The sequence below is a fragment of the Squalius cephalus genome, assembly GCF_949319135.1.
Source record: "Squalius cephalus genome assembly, chromosome: 13".
Lineage (NCBI taxonomy): Eukaryota > Metazoa > Chordata > Actinopteri > Cypriniformes > Leuciscidae > Squalius > Squalius cephalus.
The window spans coordinates 36,312,690-36,330,677 of record NC_137134.1 but is presented as its reverse complement, the minus strand read 5'-3'; the positions used below and the strand labels follow the sequence as shown (position 1 = coordinate 36,330,677).

General features: G+C 37.6%; 1 protein-coding gene across 2 annotated transcripts; it reads right to left on the bottom strand.

Annotated features, from left to right (window-relative positions):
- Nucleotides 1-2,387: 2,387 nt before the first annotated feature.
- tbxa2r (thromboxane A2 receptor) lies at nt 2,388-16,951 on the bottom strand. Of its 2 annotated transcripts, XM_079891036.1 has the most exons (4): nt 16,753-16,951; nt 10,729-11,588; nt 6,624-6,760; nt 2,388-3,417 (listed from the first exon to the last, which is right to left on the bottom strand). In XM_079891036.1, exons 2-4 carry the CDS (start codon nt 11,542-11,544, stop codon nt 3,285-3,287), a joined length of 1,086 nt encoding a protein of 361 aa, XP_079747162.1. In that variant the 5' UTR covers nt 11,545-11,588; nt 16,753-16,951; the 3' UTR covers nt 2,388-3,284. The 2 variants fall into 2 exon arrangements, with proteins under 2 accessions (XP_079747162.1, XP_079747161.1); XM_079891035.1 differs by lacking the exon at nt 6,624-6,760 and having other exon boundaries at nt 2,591-3,417; nt 16,753-16,935.
- Between the last annotated feature and the right edge of the window lie 1,037 nt (nt 16,952-17,988).

Here is a 17,988-nt window from a genome sequence, read left to right as displayed (position 1 = left end):
GTAACGTTAGTTTGCAATGTCTATTTGCACGCTGTTGTTGTTTCGTTCAAACATTATGGATCATGGCAAGCAGACTTTGGATAAAAAAGGAGAACTAAAACGAGAATCAATATCAGCACGGTGTTTTCGAGATGCCGAGAGCTCCCATAGATAGTATATAAACGAGAGCTCCACGTCCGAGACTTCGACCGCTCCTACATGTACTTTATTAAACAGGTGAGCACATTTACATAAAACTAATCAATGTTATATAGTTCAACAATGATAAAATGTTAGAATATGATCTGTATGTTATTCTAATGTTGATCTAGCTTACTGCTAGTCTCATACAGATAAACAAACACATCAATTTCAACACATTCAAATGCAGTTTAGTGTGATAGTGTAATATTTGACCAAGTGAAACAGCGCTGCGTTCCCTCACAAGTTTAATTTGTCTAATAAACTGACCTGTGAGGAGTAATTCTGCACTTGCGTGTAGTTCGGTAGAACGAAATGTCCATATTCCTTTTATATCCGCGGGACTCGCGTCGCGTGTGGAGCTGATAGCTGTCTCTTAGCAATCCCGAACTGCTTCACATCACAGTCATGATAAAAGCATCGATGTATTCAGTCATCCATAAACATTATTAGATCGGTCGGCTTGACGTTGACGACAAGATCCATAATTATTAGCAAATGTTGCGTCATCAAACTACGCCTTTGTTATTGTAAAGAGGTTAGCGACCCCTAGCGGCGAAAAAATTCCATACTGTAGGTTTAAGGGGAAAATGAATGGGAAAAATAGTCCAGGAACCCTGAAAAAGTGGGCGGGCACTAATTTACTCTAAGGCCCCGCCCCAAAAATGACATCACCAAACACTCTTATTTTCCAACCCCTCCCCCTCTCACACCAACTGTCACTTCACATCATCAAATCACTGGCCAACTGATCAAATCAAGCCCCGCCCACTTTTTCACTCATAAAAATCGCGTTACATAATAAAATGACTCGTAAGTGCTTCATGTAGACTTTAAAACCCACAAAATATGCGCTGTGTCTGAAATTTAGTTTGAAACTTGCTTCGCAACTTAAAGTACGTTCTATATAGTATGATTGTGTGGAGTATGAATTAAATTTGGACTACATCCACCATCTTGTCATTATCATGTTTTTCCTATATAGTAGGGAAGTATTTGATTTCAGATGCAGCGATGGTTTATTTGCAGCTAGTCATGCTAATGCTAATTAATGACTCATTCATAAATACTTCCCTTGTTTTATTACTGGATGAATCAGCATTTTTAATGAATCTGTTGAATGATTATTCAATGATAAATAAATGTTCTCACTTGTCGCCACCTACTGGTGTAATGATGTAATCCATTCAATCGCTATTTGAAGCGAAAAGTTGAGGATTTTCTCTCTTTTGATCGCGACCGTAGACATCAGTGTTTATATCTGAACTATAAACTTGTATCCCAGTTCTTCTGAATTATTGTAAGACATAAATAATGTGTTTCATTCATGACAACTGCTCTCTCTTTGGATCAAACACAGATCTGAATGTTAATGTGATGTTGTCAAAGGTTTAATAGACACATGTAAATCGTTGTCATTTAGGAATAAGATCACACAGGTGTTTGAATCGAGATGTTTTAACGATTAATCGCGCGGCTCTAGCTAGCGGATGAGCTTCAGTGTGCGCTAGGCCTCAACGACATTACTTGCCAAAAAAAATCATCTCTACCAAAGATGCAAATACTTGAAAGAACAATTGGCCAAAGCAATCCAAACAAAAGAGGGTTGAATAATGAGTTTGGGCTTACACACAATATAAATACAAAAAAACACGATTATTCACTCTGACAGCGTTTGATGCTAACCTCCTCACACAAGAATAACCGACGTTGTGCTAGAAATTATAGACAAGACAAGATTGTTCCAAGACAAGACTAGAAAAGTTAAAGTTGGGAGGCGTTTTAGGCGAGTGTGTGGTCCTCTGTCTTATCAGCAAGGAAAAGGGAGTGTGTATGTCTAGGAAACGAGCCAAAACTGCAGTTTTCTCAAAGTCTCTACTGTACGGATTCCTCCACGTCTTGAACATGTTTGACGAGTGTTACTAGGCCAACAAATCAAGAAAAGGGTCAAAAGGCTAAAAGGCCTTACACTAGCAGTCAAACGTTTTTGCATCTGTAAGATTTTTAATGTTTTTAAAAGAAGTCTCTTCTGCTCAAGGCTGCATTTATTTGATTAAAAATACAAAAAACAACAGTAATATTGTGAAATATTATTACAATTTAAAATTACTGTTTTCTATGTGAATATACAGTAAAGTGTAATTTATTCCTGTGATCAAAGCATCATTACTCCAGTCTTCAGTGTCACATGATCCTTCAGAAATCACTCTAATATGAGGATTTGATGCTCAAGAAACATTTATGATTATTATCAGTGTTGAAAACAGTTATTTACATTTTTATTTCAGGATTCTTTGATGAATAGAAAGTTCAAAAGAACAGCATTTATCTGAAATGGAAAGCTTTTGTAACATTAAACACTACCGTTCAAAAGTTTGGGGTCAGTAAGAATTTTTATTTAATTTTTATTGGGGGAAAGAAATAAAAGAAATCAATACTTTTATTCATCAAGGACGAGTTAAACTGATCAAAAGTGACAGTAAAGACATTTATAATGTTAGAAAATATTCTATTTCAGATTAATGCTGTTCTTTAGAACTTTCTATTCATCAAAGAATACAGAAATAAAAACAGTTTTCAACATTGATAATAATCATAAATGTTTCTTGAGCATCAAATCATCATATTAGAATGATTTCTGAAGGATCATGTGACACTGAAGACTGGAGTAATGATGCTTTGATCACAGGAATAATTAAAATATATGAACATTTATTTTAAATTGTCATAATATTTAACAATATTACTGTTTTTTTTTTGTATTTTTAATCAAATAAAAGCAGCCTTGGTGAGCAGAAGAGACTTTTTAAAAACGTACCGATCCAAAACCTTTGACTGGTGTATATTAGATCTTCCCATGAGACGTTTCATCATCATCATCATCATCACAGAAGCAGATGAAGACGGCTAAAGAGAGCAAGACGAGGCAGGGGTGTTCTGCACAGGGAAAGGCGCCTCCTCTCGTCCGGCTTTGTCAGGATTTGTCCGGATGTTCTCCGCTCGCTCCCCTGTTCCCCCCAGCGAGCCGCGCGTGAGTCTGCGTATGGACGTGGACAGGCTCATGATGGACCCGCGGGACCAGTCCATGTTGGGCGCGACCCGCTTCAGAACGGCACGTCGGAAGAGGATGTAGACCCAGGGATCCAGGATCTGGTTCCAAGTCGCAAACCGAAGCCAGAGGAGCAGCCGGCCCACCTTGAGCTCGCCGCCCGACAGCACGGTCTGCGCAATAAACACCTGTCCAAGCCAAACACAAGCAGTGAGAAACACACACTCCAGTCAGGTCAGAACACACACTCATCCTTCCCTCGCGGGGCAACTTCATGACAATCAACTTGAGTGTTCATCAGAGGGGTTCAAGGATTTTTGTCGCACTTAAAGGGATAGTTCACTTTGAAATTAAATTTTGGTATGTTTTAGCTTACCTCAAGGGCATCCAAGATGTAGGTGTCTTTTTTTCCACAGTAGTTTCAATTTTGATATTTTTAGGTCAAACCGTTCTTGTCTGTCAGTCATTTAATGCAGGTCTGTGGTCACTGTCTCAAAGAGCATGCACAGAGTCCAAATTAAAACAATTCCCCATCGTCCAAATTAAACAATTCCCCATCGTAAGTACACATTGATGGCCTAAGTCACGAAACGAGCGGTTTGTGTGAGAAAACGATAGATATAGATATATATACACTAGAATAGATGTCGCCTTGCCTACGGCATTCGTTCCAATGAATTCGTTCCGGCGACATCTAGTGTATATATATCTATGCGCACCAGTCTGCGCACACGTCACACACCAGGATGCGCTCGCGCCCTCAGATCACTTGGACGTGGCTGTGTATAAGAGTTAAAAATGATATAAATACTGTTCGTTTTCTCACACAAACCGCTCGTTTCGTGTCTTAGGCCATCAATGTGTACTTACGATTAATTTGGACTTATCTGTGCATGCTCTTTGAGACAGTGACCATAGACCTGCATTATATGACTGTCAGACAAGAACGGTTTGACCTAAAAATATCAAAATTGAAACTACTGTGGAAAAAAAGACACCTACATCTTGGATGCCCTTGAGGTAAGCTAAAACATACCAAAATTTAATTTCAACGTGAACTATCCCTTTAAATCACGAATCCATTAAAATAAATTGATTGGATTCAAGGAGTTTTGTGGTTTTAATTGAAAAAAGTAGCAAATCCTTCCCTCTCGGGTCAATTTGACCCCCTTAGGAATGACTGGAATGCGAGGAATGCTTCATTACACATAGAAAAACCTAAAAATGCTAAAAATTTTAACAAACTTTACCAAATTATTTTTAATAATGTCTATGTGTGTAGCTATCTGAATGCATACTGAAGTGAACTGACTTTAGGACCCAGCGGAACAGCTCATTTGCTCCATATAGAGCTATAAGGCCATCTAGAGTCATGAAATATCATGTTATATTATCGTTTTCCCACAAGAGTTCGGCAAAGACTCCCAATGTAAGATATTTTGAGCTGAATTAAAAGGGTTATGCATGAGTTATTTTGAATTTAAGTTGAATGAATGTGCATAAATTACTATTTATTTATAATTTATTGATAAAATCTGGTAATTTAAAGGTAGATAAAATAAAAAATAAAAAATAAAATGAATTTTTATTAAAATGAAATAAAATAAGCTTTCTGGACAAAAAAATAATAATAAATAAATAAAGTGTAATTTTAGGGCTTCGGATCATTTTGACCCGCGAGGGAAGGATGTGTTGTAAAAGTGCGAGAGAAGGATGATGGTTTTAATAAAATAAACAGTCTTTATGACGCAAACACTGCAGGCTTTGTCATATCGAAATGTTTATGAAAGTGAGCAATGAGAATAACCAGAATAAACAGTTTACTGGAACATAATTACTGGCTTCATGCCGATTACTAAATATAATCGGTCCTGTTTTTAATTTATCTTCACCAAATCTGTCAGGAAAATATCCAGGACATATTTCACCCTTAAAATAAAAGGAGTTAAAAATAAACATCAAAGGTAGAATGTGTGGGGAAATGCTTAAGTGTCATGAAAAATAATAAATACAACTTGATTTGATTCGAGTGTTACGATTAATCATGTTATTGTGAAAAACTGAAGCAAAACAAACAAACACTGGAGGAGTGTGTGTGTGAGGCCAGCTGGGATTTATCATTCGGACACTAAAGCTTTTGTGAAGGATGAAACCAGCTGCTCTCACACGACCTTTATGGAGAGTTTTCCAAATAAATACCAAACGTGTTTGAGGTTAACATGAACACTTAGCAATGATGCAGCGAATACAGCGGGTATGGAGTGAGCTTAGCCGTTCGAGATCACTGACCTTAGCAGTGTTCACTCGACAAAATACACACGGACACACACGCACACGCACACGCGCACGCGCACGCGCACGCGCACACGCACACGCACACACACGCAACACACACACACACACACACACACACACACACACACACACACACACACACACAAACACTCACTCACTCACAAACATATGCACACACAATCACACACACAAATACATGCATACACACACACACACACACACACACACTCACTCACTCACAAACATATGCACACACACAAACAAACACAGAGCATTTGATGGAACATGACAGACACATTTACTATGGTGAGTAGTTTCTGCCAAATAGCTTCTATAATTACTGCTTATACATATATATATATATATATTAGGACTGTCAAACGATTAATCACAATTAATCGCATCCAAAATAAAAGTTTGTTTTTACATAATATATGTGTGTGTACGGTGTATAATTATTTTCTATATATAAATACACACACATGCATATACTGTATATATTTAAGAAAATGTGTTATTTATATATAAAATATTTATATATAATATAAATGATATATAATATAAATATATATACACAGTATATACATGCAAATATTTCTTAAATATATACATGCATGTGTGTGTATTTAAATATAGAAAATAATTATACACCGTACACACACATATATTATGTAAAAACAAACTTTTATTTTGGATGCGATTAATTGTGATTAATCGTTTGACAGCCCAAATATATATATATATATATATATACAAAATCAAGGCATACATTTATATTACATATTTAATATATATTTATTTAATAAAATATAAACATTACAAAATACATATATATATATATATATATATATATATATATATCTTTGTATGCATAAAGTATGAAGCTATTTAGGCAGAAACTCTGATTAGCATGGATGATGGCGTTCAGTGAACCAGCGGTGATTCCCGGATGAACAGCACAGCGCCACACACACTTCAAAGCAGTCTGATGCGTGAGGAGCGAGTGTGAATCCGGATCACGATCTGATGCGTGAGGAGCGAGTGTGAATCCGGATCACGATCTGAATTACCCAGTGACGGCCTGGGCCGCTTTACTCGCCTCAGTCTAGACTCCTGACACAGGATGTAAATCCAGGGGTCGCAAATCTGATTGCAGGTGGCCAAGCGGAGGTAGAACAGAACGCTATAGGGGTCGACGGCTACGGGCGACGCGACGGCGGTCTTCACAATGTACATCTGTCCGGGAGAAACAAGGTTAGAGGCGTCACAGGAGAACACCCTGAGAGCGTGTTCCGTTCATCTCACATCATCATGACATCATCATGACATCATCACACTAGAACACAGGAATTCCACAGTGTTTATTCCCAAAGTTCCATTTCAGATCACAGACGCGTGGCTGAGAGTTCCAGCGGCGTCTAGTTAACTATAGGCCACTTCTTACTCCAAATCTTTTATCGGTTTTCAGTGACAGAACAGAATAGGACAACGTAAAAAAACAGTAGAGCATAAAACATAGTCCATTATTAATCCCTTACATGACCCTTACATTAATCCCTTACATGAAAAAAAAAAGTTTTTTTTTTTTTTTTTTTTTTTATATCCTCTCAAAAGTCTCAAATACCTAATGTTTCAAAATGTGTATTTTCTGTTATTATGGTATGTATTACACTGGAAGACAATGAAAGCCCCAGAGTTGAAAGAGTTAGCCAGTGCTGCATCGTATGAATCTACGCTTAACGGAGTAAATGATGTTAGAGAGGAGGGGTTGTCTCCTTGGGAAGAGTTCTGGACACATATTACAGTAAGGTCTCAAAATGAATAGATAAGCACTTTGTGTTTTGTCTTGTACTGCATTTTATTTCATGATCAAACCATGCTTGTGAGAACATGTAACCCTGTTTTTGTCGTAATGTTGTACTCCTGTCAACTATCAACCTTCCAAAGGAAGCAATAAAAAACTTCAATTCCAAAATAATTTCCATTTACAGGTGCACAAGGTAAACCCTTAATGTATTTTAAGAAGAGATCCCGGGTCTTGTAAAAGGATTTAAGTGAACCAGAGAGTGAACATCTTAACTTTTCAAGCCCAAGAGTCTTATCTAGATAAACCATCAGTTATTTAAAAAAAAACATAAAAAAAAAAAACATTTATTTGTCTAGATAAGACTCTTATTCCTCGGCTGGATCGTGTCGAGACTTTGAAGCTGCACTGAAACTCACATTTGGACCTTCAACCCGTTGGACCCCATTGAAGACACTATATGGAGAAAAACCTTCATTTCATTTCCACTGAAGAAAGAAAGACATTAACACCTTGGATGACGTGGGGATGAGTAAATTATCAGGGAATTTTAATTCTAAAGTGAACTAATCCTTCAATATCTGCACCCCAACAGACACGTTGCAAGTGCATGTCAACTAACCCTAACTCAACAGTCTACTCTAATTTAGCACACGATTGGCTAACGGTGAATTTGTTTTGTTCAAAATAAAATGGGTGTGTGTTTGTTGGTGAGGACTTCCTGTTCTTCTCCTCAACAGGAAATGCCGTTTCCCCACATTAGTCTTATCAGCTGTTCTCACACAACTCCTAAATGTTCCTCAACTCGCAAAACATGGAAGAGTTTCCAGTGTGAAGAACCTCTGAATGCGTTATTTGACAAGTAAAGCATCTGGGTTTTATTGTGGGCTTTTACATTTTTTGATTGTATATTGTTTTGTTTTACTCATTGTTTTCCTTCTTTACGGCCTCAGTAATGCACAGCACTATTTCTCATCTACATTTAGATACACAAACAAATACTTAACGATAAGCGGGACGATTGAAATGGATTCGGACGATTACGAGAAGCAGTTCTCATAATGTCACAGAGCAAGTAAGTACCAGATGCCACCGACATCTGGATCTAAAACGGGTTGGATTTACAGAACAGCATGTCGAGTAAACAGATCGTTTGAAGTCAGATAAGAACAGCATGGAACTAAAGTCTGTGCGGTTGAAATCAGATTGATGTTCAAGGAAACTTTTTAGCCTTTTTTAGCAACTTGAGGCCGTTCCAAACATAGTAAACGTTATTATACGGCTTTTGTGAAAGGTAGGCAGCATAATTATGTTCCTAAGATACTTTGCTTGGGCCAAACAGTAATGCAGAAGCATGTGTGTCCTTTACGGTGAAGGACACACTTATCCCAGAATGCATTGCGCTGAGCTAAATGAAAAATGCATTCAAGATGGTGGACGAGTCATTTAAAGCTATCGATGGTAAATACTTCCAATTCCATATTTTTGGAATTTGGAAATAATTCCAATTTTTATGCATTCTGGAGTGATGCACCAACGTCAAACGACTGGGATCAACTGAGCAGCACGAAAGAAGTTGCAGAACAAGCTGAGCTCAACCAACTGCATTTGTGGCATATTGATTACCAATAATGCCAATTTTAAGAGGATTTAGAAAGCAGAAATTGAAGTTCATAACTGTATTTCTTCTGTTCAAAACTGCTTAAATCCTTATTTTTTAGAGTTTATGGCATTGCAATATGGCATTGTTGTAAAATTGGACATGACTGGATTTTTTTACACGCTAAAATCATGTTGGCATGTTTATATCTTGTAAATATACTATTGATACAGTGAGTATTTTGATGTGATGGATTGGCCCCATTCACTTCCAGGGGAGGGAAAGTGGAAGTTCATTAGGTAATCAACATTATGTCAAATGCTTTAACTTGTACTTGTACTGAAGCCATAATATTCCTCTGCGGAGAATCCTTCTTGTTCGCTTCCTAACCTAGGTATTAGGGTGGTCCTTATCAAGTCCAATTAGTGTCTGAACCTTTTAAACTGTTCCTTTTAACTTCAAAATTAGAAATATGCAAAAATGTTGACAAAAAATGATATTTAGAGGTAGCTCAATCATGTGGAAGATTGCCTATGTTAAGCTGTGCGGCGGTATTGTGATATGCAAGTAATATTAAAAGTTGCTGCAAATGAACTTGAAATCAGAGCAACACTGACATGACAACAATCTCAAAAAAGCACAAAGTTTTCAACAATCCCTCATTTCTGATGCTCAGCAGCCAGTGTTGACTTTTTGCAGTCTGGATAGATCCGTCGGTGATCTTCCACCACATGAAGGAGAAACTGTAGTTGTTCTTCAGAGTGTGTGAGATAGCCACTGTATTCTTGAATCAGAGCCACTCCTCTCTCGGCGTGATCATTGACTACTTTCATTGCATGGTTGCCTGTGCCTCCTGATAATCTGCTTGATTCGGCCAAAGTTCTGGGTCAATTTCAAGGAACATAATGTAAAAAATGTGCTCTAAACCCAAACAATAACCAAGGTGATCATCAATAGAAATATGTAATGATTCCACCAGGAAAGGTAAATCTGCTAAACCGGGTCATGGATGGATTAATTTGGATTTAGTTTCTACAGTAAGTAAACTGAGATATGTATCTAAAATACATATTTAGGAATATATGGTGCATTAGATGCTTTTATGGAGATTTTTTTGGAATTTTACTAGCCAGGTACAATACCAAATCAAATGATCTGTTTTTACGAAAATCATCAAAATCTCAGAAAGTTTAAAGCTATTGAGCTACCAGTAATTATTATGTTACTGCCATAAAAATTGGCATGCTGTATTTTCTTATATAAAGGAACAATTTGAAGGGTTAAGAGCATGACAATTGGATACTTTAAAAATAAGGACCACCCTACTAGGTATCTTACTTGGAGCATGGATGGTTTCACAAAGAACTTTGGAACATTTTCATTGCACAAAATGTGAAAAAAGTTTAAAAAAAGGTTCTTTAGATTTTTACAATGTTCTTCACCCTAAGAAAAAAGAACCCTTTTATAAAGAACTGTTTACTGAAAGGTTCTTTGGAGAACCAAAAATGGTTCTTCAAGTGAACCTTTTCCCACTAAAGTGTAATGGAAAGGTTCCATGATGGAACTTAAATGTTCTAAATGGAATCACAGATGCCAATAAAGAAACATTTTTTTTAAGAGGGAGGGAAAAAAGGTTCTTATAAATGTTCTTCACACTAAGAAAAAAAATGGTTCTTTTAAGACCTTTGGGGAACCAAAAATGGCATCGCTGTGAAAAAAAACAAAAACTTTTGGAACCTATCTTTAAGAGTAGATTTCGGGAACAGCTGGTCAATTCGGTCTTGTTATAGAGGAACTCACCAGTAAAGGGCACCAGCAGATGGAGGCGATGGCCATGATCAAGATGAGCTGCACCATCATCTCCACTTCGTAGTCTCGTCTCCGTTGCCTGCCGTCCTGTCCGCAACACACCCTCAGGAGGGTGATCACGCTCACCGTGTTGAGCAGGAACGACACGGCCAGCGACAGCAGGCCGACGAGCGAGAAGATCAAGCTGAAGGTCATGTCTAGAGGTTTGGAGCTGATGTTGAGGAAGCACCAGGAGCCAGGCACCTGGAGATGGTAGTTTCCCAACCCCGTCAACGGCAACAGGCTAATGCAACCGGCCGTGACCCACACAATGGCCACAGTTGAGCACGCTCTCGAGTTGGTCATGGCGGTGGAACGTGCGAAGGGTCGGTTGATGCCGATGAAACGCTCCATAGCCATAGTAGCGCCGAGAAGAAGCGGGCAAAGCCCGTAGAAGACCATTGACATGCCCATGAAGTTGCAAAAGTGGCAGTGAGGGTCCAGTTGGCGCCAGTTAAAGTGCGTAATGTGAAAGGACACCACGATGGACCCGGTGACCAACAGTCCCATGAAGTCGGTGAACACCAGGCCGCCGAGGAAGAGCAGGAACGAGGAACGCGAGCGGCTCTTGGTGTGCTGGAAAGTCTTGGCCAGGACCACCAGGGCGAAGAGGTTGGAGCTCAATCCGAGTCCGGTGAAGACCGCTGAGAAGTACGAGGAGGCGATGGTGTGGTTGGGTTTGAAAGTAGGGTTGTTGATAGAGAAGCAAAGTGGAGTCGCGTTGCTTTGCGCGACCGTTTCGTCGACGGAGAACAACGATGAAACCATGGTGGCGGCTGATGAGTTCTCTTCTCCAGGGGGTTTATTTCATCCTGTGGACAAAAAGACAGCGCTTAAAGGGTTAGTTCATCCAAAAATGAAAATGACTCACCCTCATGTCGGACCAAACCCAAAAGCGAAGCGAATATTCGCATCGGATTACTCGCAGGATGTTTCTTGTTTTTCACTGGCGTGAATTAAAAACATCTGTAAACCCTCGCTTCCAAATTAATCTTGTTACCCACCATATTTATTTTAAAAATCTGTTATATATCCCTCCATGGCATATGCAAGTCCAACTTTAATGCTCCTCGACAAGTGGTGGTCCAAAAATTTATCAAAAACATCTTGGGACAAGGTTTTTTACATTGAATGACAGTTAGCAACTCCATTTGTTTGTCCGAGTTCGCAACAGTAACTAGGGGGGGGGGCTTACCGATAGGTAAATTGATGCCGTAGGTCACATGACAGTGACAACGGCGGATGTCCAAATTTGATTCAAAACTCATTGCTTCTTGCGTGTTGAGCTTCCACTACCAAATTTGAAAGCAACCAAAATGAACCTTTCTTAAATTAAATCTGTTCGTTTACGATCTCTTTATGCAAGTTTTGGGTGAACAGACTTGTGGATGGACAGAAATCTCTTAAAAAGATCTTCATTTGTGTTCCAAAGATGAATGAAAGTCTTATGGGTTTGTAACAACATGGGGGCGAGTAAACGATGACAGAACTTTCTTTTTTGTTGAACTAACCCTTTAGTAAACATGGCTAAGCACGGTATTTGCCAGGATTGTGTACTAATGTACACCACATGACGTTTTGGAACATTGTTTTGCTAGCAAACGGGAAAAACTAGTCACATCTCTGCGTGTTGTTTTCCCAATGACTTGTGCAATAGTACAGGACAGTTGATTCCTAGCAGCCGTTCAACCGCACACAGAGACTAAAACTCTGAACTATGACGGACGAAATGGACGTCAACAGGAAACGTCAAACACCTGACGAGTCCAATCTACAAATAAATGTATTTTATTGTGACGGTTCCTTTCAAATATGTAAGATCATAACAACAATAAACAAACAAATCATGCTAGCAACATGCTTATCATGTAAACAATGTGTTAAATCATGCTAGCAAAATTATTTGCCTCATGCTAGCAACATGCTAATTATGCTAACAATGTGTTAAATCATGCTGGTAACCTGTTAAACATGTAAAATCATACTAGCAACATACTTATCATGTTAACAACATGTAAAATATGCTAACAATGTGTTAAATCATGCTAGTAATAACCTGTTAAAACATAATAAATCATAATAGCATTAGCAACATGCTTATCTTAACAATGTGGTGTATCATGCTAGCAACATGTTAACAACATGCCAAACCATGCTAGCAAAATGTAAAATCATATTAGCAAAATGCGAGAAACTAGTTAAACCATGCTAGCAACATGCTAATTCATGCTAGCAATGTGCTTTTAAGTAATTTAAAACTTTCAGCGCATTTGGTTCACAAACTTTCCCATCTATTATTAACTTTTCCTCTAACTTTCTCTAACTTTTACCAGTTATTATTATAAAAGCATTCTATATAATGAACCTTACCTATTAAATAATGTAATTATTTATTCATATATAATATATAGCTTTTGCCACTGGTTTATGAAAGCATTCAGACATTTAAGGTTAACACTGATTTTAATACGCAGCCACTCATTATTTATATATCTAATATAAATGCATATATTGGATTCTAACTTCTGACCGGATAAGATGCATTATATATGTGTTATATATTATATATTAATGAGCATTATATATTAATGAGCCAAGTTGCTATGTTGCTTGACAAGCATAAATAGCCAACATGAACTATATTACTGTGTGAAATTATACTTTATTCTGATCATTAATATGAATATGCATCTATTTACTGAACCATAGTCTCTTATTAGTACACAGTAAAAAAACGTTGGGTTATTTATTTGTTTTTAACCCAACCATTGGGTTACACATAATGGATCACTATGTTGGGTTATTTAAAATATGAAACATATTTATTGTTTTATACAAATAAACAATCTGTATTTGAAAATGAAGTGTATTTTATTTATTAAAATAATGTCAATGTAACTCAACTGTTGGGCAACTTTTAACTCAACTGGCCTTTAATCCAATGCATTGGGTTAAAAATAACCCACAGTTGGGAAGGTGCTATATCACCCCATAGTTGGGTTATTTTTAACCCAACATTATTAAGTGAGTATCATTATCAAATGAGGCCACGAGTTACAGTGATTTTAACATGATTAAAGGGATAGTTCACCCAAAAATGAAAATTCTGTCAGTAATTACTCACCCTCATGTTGTTCCAACCCCGTAAGACCTTCGTTCATCTTCGGAACACAAATTAAGATATTTCTGATTAAATCTGAGTGCTGGATCACTCCTCCATAGGCTGCTAGGTGACCGAAACTTGCTGGCCCAGAAAAGTTATTAAAGAGATCGTTAATATAGTCCAAGTGATTACAGTGGCTCAATCTTAAGTATATCAAGCGACGAGAATACTTTTTGTGCGCAAAAACAAACAAAAATAACGACTTTATTCCACTATTCATTTCCTTCTCTCTGGGCCTCGTAGTGTTTTTGCGCAGCGCGTCTGTGTTGCACGTCATCACGCATCACACACATGACCGGCGTCGGCCAATTGTGAGCCTACGTGGTGACGTGTAACACAGACGCGCTACGCAAAAACACTACGTAAACCAACTAGAGGCCCAGAGAGAAGGAAATGAATAGTGGAATAAAGTCGTTATTTTTGTTTGTTTTTGCGCACAAAAAGTATTCTCGTTGCTTGATATACTTAAGATTGAGCCACTGGAGTCACATGGACTATATTAACAATCTCTTTAATAACTTTTCTGGGCCAGCAAGTTTCGGTCACCTAGCAGCCTATGGAGGAATGATCCAGCACTCAGATTTAATCAGAAATATCTTAATTTGTGTTCTGAAGATGAACGAAGGTCTTACGGGGTTGGAACAACATGAGGGTGAGTAATTACTGACAGAATTTTCATTTTTGGGTGAACTATCCCTTTAAGATTATTCTTTTTTTTTTTTCAATAATATCCCTTAACCATTTGAACTCACTTTAATGTTAATGTTAATTCATGCTAAAAACAAACCCTCCCAATAATGAAGAACTGAACTTATATTCAGCCCTAAAGCTTTTGTGATTCAAGATCTCATGAATGTCTATAGAATGAGCCACACCCTTATTTAACGACACATAAATCCGTCTCCGGTGTTTCCCTAAGGAATGTGAAGTAGCTCCTCTCCACTTTGGCCATTAAACATGAGTGGCTTCATCCACAAAACCCTTCAGATCGATACCGTAAGTGCCGTTACCTCAGCCATTATTTATCATCAGGCAAAAGGCTAAACATGGGAATACATTCTGGGACTGAGGATGCCGTCTGCACTCGTGGGTTCCTGTAATCGCTGCTAATGAGGATACAGTAGACAGAAACCTGAGGCTGGTGATGGTATTGTTTATGTGTCTCTCTTAGCAGCGTAATTCCAAAACAAACTCCATTAGCCAAACAGAGACCTTTCCACGACGCGCTTGTAATCGAATTCGATAAAATGAGGCCCAGAAATAAGCTTAGCGAATGTCAGCGCCAGAGAGTGGGCTGGGAAATCTGGGATTCGTTTCCATGCGTATGCATTCACATCTTTAAGGATTTCAGTGTGAAGCTGAAATGGGTGAAACATCAGCAAAAGAGGGATGTGAAATTATTTATCAAATAAGATTATGTTGTTGTGTTGTATAATCACACCATTTTATATGATTCATTATCATATACACTCTAGAGATTAAAGGTTCTTGCAACAACACTTGTTAAGAACTACTTTTAAAGTCCCCCTGTGGTGAAAATCCAGCTTTTAATGTTGTTTGTGTGTCTATGTGGTGTTTTTAATATGCTTTAAGTCAAACCAAGGTGTAAGTTCATAAGTCGACACCATTGCTGAGTATTTCCTCCTTAAAACTGCAGTGAAACAAAGACAGTCTCAAAAACACGCTTTGAAATCGCTGGTGTTTCTGACGTCACAAACTACCTTGTAACCAATCCGATCAACGTGTGATCGTCAACCAGTGGATCTCTGAGCTGAGTGAGTGGAGGCGGGGCTCATTTGCATATTCATAGAACCGCGCATACTAAATGAGGCAAGGGTGTCGAGTTACATTCAAGATATTTTAAGGTATGAAGAATTTTTTTTCAAGGAAAAAAAACATTTAGGCTAAATATGTCATTTTGGTGATCAAAGATTAGTTTAGATGATTATAGACTTTAAAATGTACATGATTCTTTGGAAAGTTTCTTTAAATAAGTGATATGTTTTCTGGGGTCTGTAACGCACCAGATAGTTTTCTGAAGAACTAGAACTACTAGAAACTGAATATTATGACATCAATGTTATATAACAGATTTAAAAATAAATAAATGTAAAAAAAAGAAAAGAAAGATTTTTGCGGTTGATTTTTGTAACAGTTTTTCTTGTGTTGATTTTCTCACTCAGGCACAATAGTAGCACAATAGTTTTGTTCAAACTCAAGATTAAAATAATCTTCTCTTTTTTTTTTTTTTACACATAGCCTTTTTAATCTTCCACTAATATGACCCATTTATAACATGACATAGATATAAATATAGATAAAAAGGAATTCACATTATATATAACGTTACTTTTAGTACGAAAATTACTACAATTACTATTATTTATTACTACAAATAAAACAAACAGAAAACCGATGGTTACTGTAGGCTATTTAAACATATTTGGTTTTGCTACACTAACCATAATATAACCATGGCAGTTAACTGTGGTTGTAGAAATGGCAAGCAATCCACCAAAAACGTGGTTACACTTTTACTATAATAAAATCATGGTTAATTTTCGTAAGGGTCAAGTTTTGCACCTGCCAACTAACCGGCCGCTAAACTTTGTTCCACTTACATGCGATTCAATTTTGGCATTCACGTTGTTGTGGTTGAGAAGTTTACAAAAACAGCCTAGATTCTTTTCAACAGAAGTACATCCACACCGAGTAAAACATCCAAATAAACATACAACTCATTCGCGAAAGTTCAACTCGTCCATTAAAGTCGACGGAGACGCATATTAATGAATTCAAAACGTGACGTTTACCTGAGAACCCGCGAAAGTCTGGCGCAAATTCCTTCAGTCTCCAGAGATCCTCGAGCTCTGCCTCCATCACCTCCATCATCCTGAAACACACTCACACTCCTCCGCTCTTCGGCTCAAATACACGCACGACTGTGATGATGTTGATGATGATGATGTTGAAACACACCATCCTGTTCCTCCTTCCTCGCGCTTTTGCGCCACTATTCCCGGAAGAGCCGGGATTATCCTGAAAGAGTATTTGGACCTCCGCCAGCAACTTCTACAACTAAAATCGATACCAGAAACTTTTTCTTTCTTATATAATGCATAGAAATGGCTTCCATAGATATAGCCTAGCTTTCAATATCAACACAATTTAGACTGATCGAAAATATGTTGGGATGAATTAATGGCCTCTAAATCGTCTGTTTGTTTGGTGTATAGGCTATAAGCTGTAACTGCAGTTCAGATGACTTTAATTTTGCATGAATGGATATTGATTGTAGGAAAATGCTTTCGCATATGTTTCAATAATGCACTAAGTTGGAAGCGCTTTTTAAAGCACCTGATAAAGTAATTACTGAAGTGCTCTTGTGATTGAGACAAACAGATCAGGAAATATCTTAATAAGCATTAACGGGAAAACATAGGCAAGCCAAGCATAAACTAGTTAGTCAACAACATAAACCTTATAATGTTGTCTAAAAAAAAGTAGCCAAAATCTCACCCTATGTGCTTAGCAAAATATTCATGGAAGATATTGTGACTTTTTTTCCTCACATTATCTTATTTCTCAGAATTGCGAGATATAAACTCACAATTGAGAGAAATAAACTCGCAATTCGGACTTCTTTTCACAGAATTGTGAGATGTAAAGTCCTACTCTGAGGACAATTTCGCTGAATTGCAAGTTTAATTCTGACTTTATATCTCCCAATTGCGTGTTATAAAGTAATAATTGCGAGATATAAACACACAATTCTGAGGAAAAAAAGTCATAATTGCAAGTTATTTTTTCGCAATAGCAAGTTTAGGCCTATTCTGACTTTATAACTCGCAATTGCGACTTTATATCACGCAATTCTGAGATAAAAAGTCAGAATTGTGAGATGTAAACACAATTATGAGGAAAAAAGTTAGAATTGTGATATAAAAAGTCGCAATTGACTGTTCGCAAAGACCCGCCCCTTTAGTTACTGTTGCTATGTCCAGCAAGCCACGCCTCTCTCACGCCACACCATGTTCTAACGCAGTGAA

Coding starts and splice junctions, on each gene's coding strand:
- tbxa2r (XM_079891035.1), bottom strand. CDS start 11,544: ATGGTTTCATCGTTGTTCTCCGTCGACGAAACGGTCGCGCAAAGCAAC. Junction 3,418..10,728: donor TCTGCTGGTGCCCTTTACTG/GTGAGTTCCTCT, acceptor TGGCTTGGACAG/GTGTTTATTGCGCAGACCGT.